The sequence below is a fragment of the Betta splendens genome, chromosome 10, assembly GCF_900634795.4.
Source record: "Betta splendens chromosome 10, fBetSpl5.4, whole genome shotgun sequence".
In the NCBI taxonomy this organism is placed as follows: Eukaryota; Metazoa; Chordata; class Actinopteri; order Anabantiformes; family Osphronemidae; genus Betta; species Betta splendens.
In genome coordinates, this window is record NC_040890.2 from 6,738,926 (window position 1) to 6,743,413 (window position 4,488).

The following is a 4,488-nucleotide window of genomic DNA, read 5'->3' on the forward strand; positions in this document are numbered from 1 at the left end:
AGTCAAACAAACAGCTATTTGTGAAACGAGTTAATCATGTGCTTAATATTTGCGGTGAATGAGGGGCTAATACACTGGCTCTCTATGTTCAAATAAGCTGCGATGGACTCCAGTCTTTCCTCTAAGTGTTGTTTTAAAGTTCAAATTAATCTGAAACATGTCTGAAAGCATGTCTAAAAACATGCTCTTACCAGAAATGAAATGTTATTCATATATTGTGTGAATGAGTGTGGTCATTACAATTAATTTACCTAAAAAAAGTTCTTTCATGAGAATCAAATAAAAGCACAAGAATCGAGGTAATTACTGAGATGCCATGTTTAGTGCTTGATTGACACCTAGTGGACATGATGTGTAACTGTTAATGCGTCCAGCTCCACGACATTGACACAAGTTACAGTACATGATTTATTAATGTCCGATCATACGCAACAGCAGATATTGTTTAAATACAGGAGTACAGCAGCATGCTACGTTAGACAGTAGGAAAGAACTTCATTTGCCTTTTCACTGAGTAAAGTGAAAAGTCTCACTGAGTAATACCATGAGACCGAATGTTCATGTTTGTACATTAAATTTATGGTTAATACAGCAAATGCAGCAGGGAAAGGAGGGACGCTATCAAAAGTAAAAACAAAATCTGCCTAAAAACACAACAGTATAAATTGCACCAATTACATTACACAATATAAAAACACTACACTATGTTACTGTACAGGCAGGAACTTCTTCAAGAATAAACCTCTTATCAAAAACAAACCAATCTGGGTGCAAACAGAATAAAAGGTCGCTTCACTTCCAAATCCCCAAATTTCCTTCAAACGTGGCCGCCCATGCTTCAAGCATCAAACAGGTACATTAAAAAAGTATGTTTTTAAAACAGCGATGAAACAAGTGATAGTATGAACGTTTATAATAATAATAATAGTAGTAAAAGCAAGTACATCTTTAACATCACAAATATGCTACAGTACAAATTTATATTAATAACAGAATATGAATAAGGACAATGTCAAAATAATTGTGCAGTAGTCAGCTTAAGGCATTATTCAGTCTTTTTAGTATGCTGCAAAAAGAGGCATACGACACAATGTACCATAGTTTTATACAGTGATATACTGTAACGACCATCTGTTAAACAATCTTCATGCTTAACAGTAATAAATAAAATAAAAACGTTTTCCTGAGATGTAACAGTAACTGCTACTAACTACCGTGTTCATGCTTCGTCTCCTCAGCATATGCTGAGCAGCCTGCGCGAAGGCCCGCCCCGCTGGGAGCTCGCCGTCGCCTGCTGGTTCTGCTGGTTCTGCTGGTTCTGCTGGTTCTCCCCGGGGTCCGAGACGGCCTTAAGCCTGGCCGCGCTGCGGTGGGCGCTGCCCGCCACCGAGTGGCGCATGGAGGACAGGCGGCTGCGGAACCCCTCGCCGGAGAAGAAGTAGAGCAGCGGGTCGAAGCAGGAGTTGGAGGCCGCCATGCACAGCGTCACCACCACGGACTTCTGCATGGCGATCGTCTCCGAGCACGTGGCGTCCCCGCGGGCGAGGAAGCTGAGGTGGAGGGTGCGCTGCACGTGGTACGGCATGAAGCTGAAGAGGAAGGTCAGCAGCACGATGACGATCATGCGGATGGCCTTGCCGGCGGCGCCGCGCTGGCGCCGCGCGGTGTGCTTGCGGGACAGCAGGGTCCAGACGATGGCGGCGTAGCAGATGAGGATGACGAGGAAGGGCGTGGCGAAGCCTATCACCAGCGACAGGTAGTTGAGCATCACCAGCTTTCTCACGCCCCGCCCTTCCGGAGGCTCGAAGCACTTGGTTTTGTTGGTGGACGGGTCTGTATGTTGGCCGGTGATCAGGAAAGGAGAGGACGAGAGGCAGATGAACAGCCAGATGCCGGCGCACACCAGGCGCGCGCGGCTCTCCGTCACCAGCCGCAGGTTCTTCACCGGGAAGACGATGGCCAAGAAACGCGTGACAGACATGGCCGCCATGAAGTAAACACTGCAGTAGAGGTTTACATAGAGGGCGTAGGAGCTGATGCGGCACAGGAAATCCCCCTGGTTCCACTGGCCCTTGTTGACATAGTAGAGGACTCGCAGCGGCAGCGTCATGACGCACAGCAGGTCCGACACGGCCAGGTTCAGCATGTACACGTGGAAGGGGGAGCTCTGGCGGGACGTCCTGATCAGCACCGCCAGCGCGAAGCCGTTCCCCACCAGGCCCAGCACGGTGATCAGCGAGTAGGACGTGGAGTAAACCTGGTTGCGGAAGTCATCGATGTTGGCGTCGCAGCTGGCGTTGACCCCGCGCGTCGCGTTCGCCGCCTCCATTTGCTGCCGGACCTGCGGAGACACGAGCGGCGCCATGAGGACGTGCGCGCGGCGGAGACCCCCCCACCCCACCCCTCCGCGCGACAGGCGCCAGAGCCCTGCAAGTGCACGGAGGGTGATGCGACAGATGGTGGGGGCAGATAGGCTGCTGCGCTGCTGTCGTGCAGCGCGGAGGAAACCGATGCAGCAGATAAACCTTTTCTTCTGTTTCTCTGAGGTTAGAGAGCCGTAACCTTGGCAACCTGGGCTCCTTTCAGATTCACACAGCGACTTACATTTTGAAAAGTCACTGGACCAAAGTGCTGCCCTGTTGTTCATCTCATCATATCCATAGCTGCACATTAGTTTATGAATTATGTAGCAGCGTTGGCCTAAAAACGCTTAAAAGCACAAGCCATGAAGTACATTCTGGTAATCTGCTAGTTCTTATCACTGTAAACAGTTCATTTGCACCTATATCACAAACTATTTTGTAGCTATAATGCAATTATATATCTAACCACTGTAAAATATTAGACTCATTCATTGATCCACTCCTTTGTTATAGATATGAGGCAGGAATCAAAGAAAGAAGCCTTTACGCTATCTACACAACCTGAAAGATATTAGAGCTACATGCTGCCAGTTATGGCCTCCTCCAGTGATAAAATCTGGCTCTTGCGAGTTTTCCTTACCGCCGACTTCTGCTTTGATGTGAGATGGGCTGATGTCGGTGCGTTCGGCCGCCGCGCTGCCTCAGAGTGCGTCTCCTCCGCCCTTCTCCGCGTCTGCGAGATGTTTCAGCAGCAGTGGGAGGCGGCTGCAAGCAGGTGGCTGCCTCCGAGCCGCGGGGGGGGGGGGGTTCCTCAAAGCTCAGCACTGCGGGGGTCAGAAGCCGCCAGATCATTAAACAACTGCGCAGCTAAACATTTACAGGAATTCAACTATTGCGCAACGCTTCCAAACAGTTTTGTTCTTCTAAGGCGCCCTCGTAACACGACTCCAGTAATCCTGCTCTTTCAGCCGCGTGCTCCACTCTGACATTCTTTTCATAGGATAACATAGGATCAAATGAGTCGCAGCCTGAACTCTTCACCGTGCGCTCATATCTCATATTTCCCAGTGCTTGTGCTCGCTCGCTGGGCGAGTGTGCAAAGGAAAACAGAGTCGAGGAAGTAGATGTAATAATTGTGGTTACATGGAAATGTCTTTCCAAGCAGCAACAGGGAACTGCTCTGGTGCTGCTGCATCATTTAAGATGCTGCTTTTAAAAAAGCCTCTTTTCTATTCTCACACCACCTGAGATCACGGCCGTATACTGTAAGGCGAGGAGACGCTTCCTTGTTGAGCTGAAAAACTGCAAACCTGGCTCTTTTCAGATTTTGTGCGTCCTGGTGACTGTGGGAGTCATGCACACTGAGCAGCAGACGGACGGATCAGCAGCTCGAGACCAACGCTGTCTGATCTGAGAGCGTACAGTAGATGCAGAGTGAAGCTAAAGGTCGTTGGTTGGTTTGGTTAGTGGGTTGTGTGTACTTTAGTTGGTGTCAACTGCTAGAAAGCCTTCACACGCAAGTTACCATCATGCCCAGAGAGCAAAGTCTTCCCTCACGTAAAAACTGTAAATGAGATTATTCCTTAGAATAGAATAATGGTTAGATAGTTTCAGATACTCCCACTTGTGAAGTTCCATGCATCTGCATCTGCCACTCCTTATGCTGCAGGCTGAACCAACGGCAAAGCCTGTTTGGGATTACAACAGGAGAGTAAACATTAAACAGCTGAGAAGCAACTCACTGTGTCCTAAATACAAGCTTTCAGTTTGAACCTAGTTATTAGCATTTATATGTTGATTGTAATTAAACCCTTTTAGCATCCTACTCACTGTAACTCTACTCTCGCCGTCTGCTCTCCGACCTTGACCCAAACACCCCCCCACCCCACCCTCCTCCGGCCCGATGAGCCCATGAAAAAAATCCCAGCAAGTTTCCACTTGAACTGTGTGTGTGTGTTTTCGTATTGTATTGTATTGGAACTTGCGAACTAGCTTCAAGAATGGCAGCATGCATAGACGCAGAGGCTCTATCCTATCCTATCCTATCCTATCCTATCCTATCCTATCCTATCCTATCCTATCCTATCCTATCCTATCTTACTGTAAGGCTTGGTTCTTTTTATTT

The 4,488-nt window shown here is 48.3% G+C and overlaps 1 protein-coding gene across 1 annotated transcript; it reads right to left on the minus strand.

The window, feature by feature from the left end:
* Window positions 1-303: 303 nt before the first annotated feature.
* cysltr1 (cysteinyl leukotriene receptor 1) lies at window positions 304-4,242 on the minus strand. The gene is made up of 3 exons (XM_029166008.3): window positions 4,194-4,242; window positions 3,004-4,051; window positions 304-2,341 (listed from the first exon to the last, which is right to left on the minus strand). The coding sequence occupies exon 3, from the start codon at window positions 2,327-2,329 to the stop codon at window positions 1,235-1,237; it is 1,095 nt and encodes a 364-aa protein (XP_029021841.1). The 5' UTR covers window positions 2,330-2,341; window positions 3,004-4,051; window positions 4,194-4,242; the 3' UTR covers window positions 304-1,234.
* Window positions 4,243-4,488: the final 246 nt, after the last annotated feature.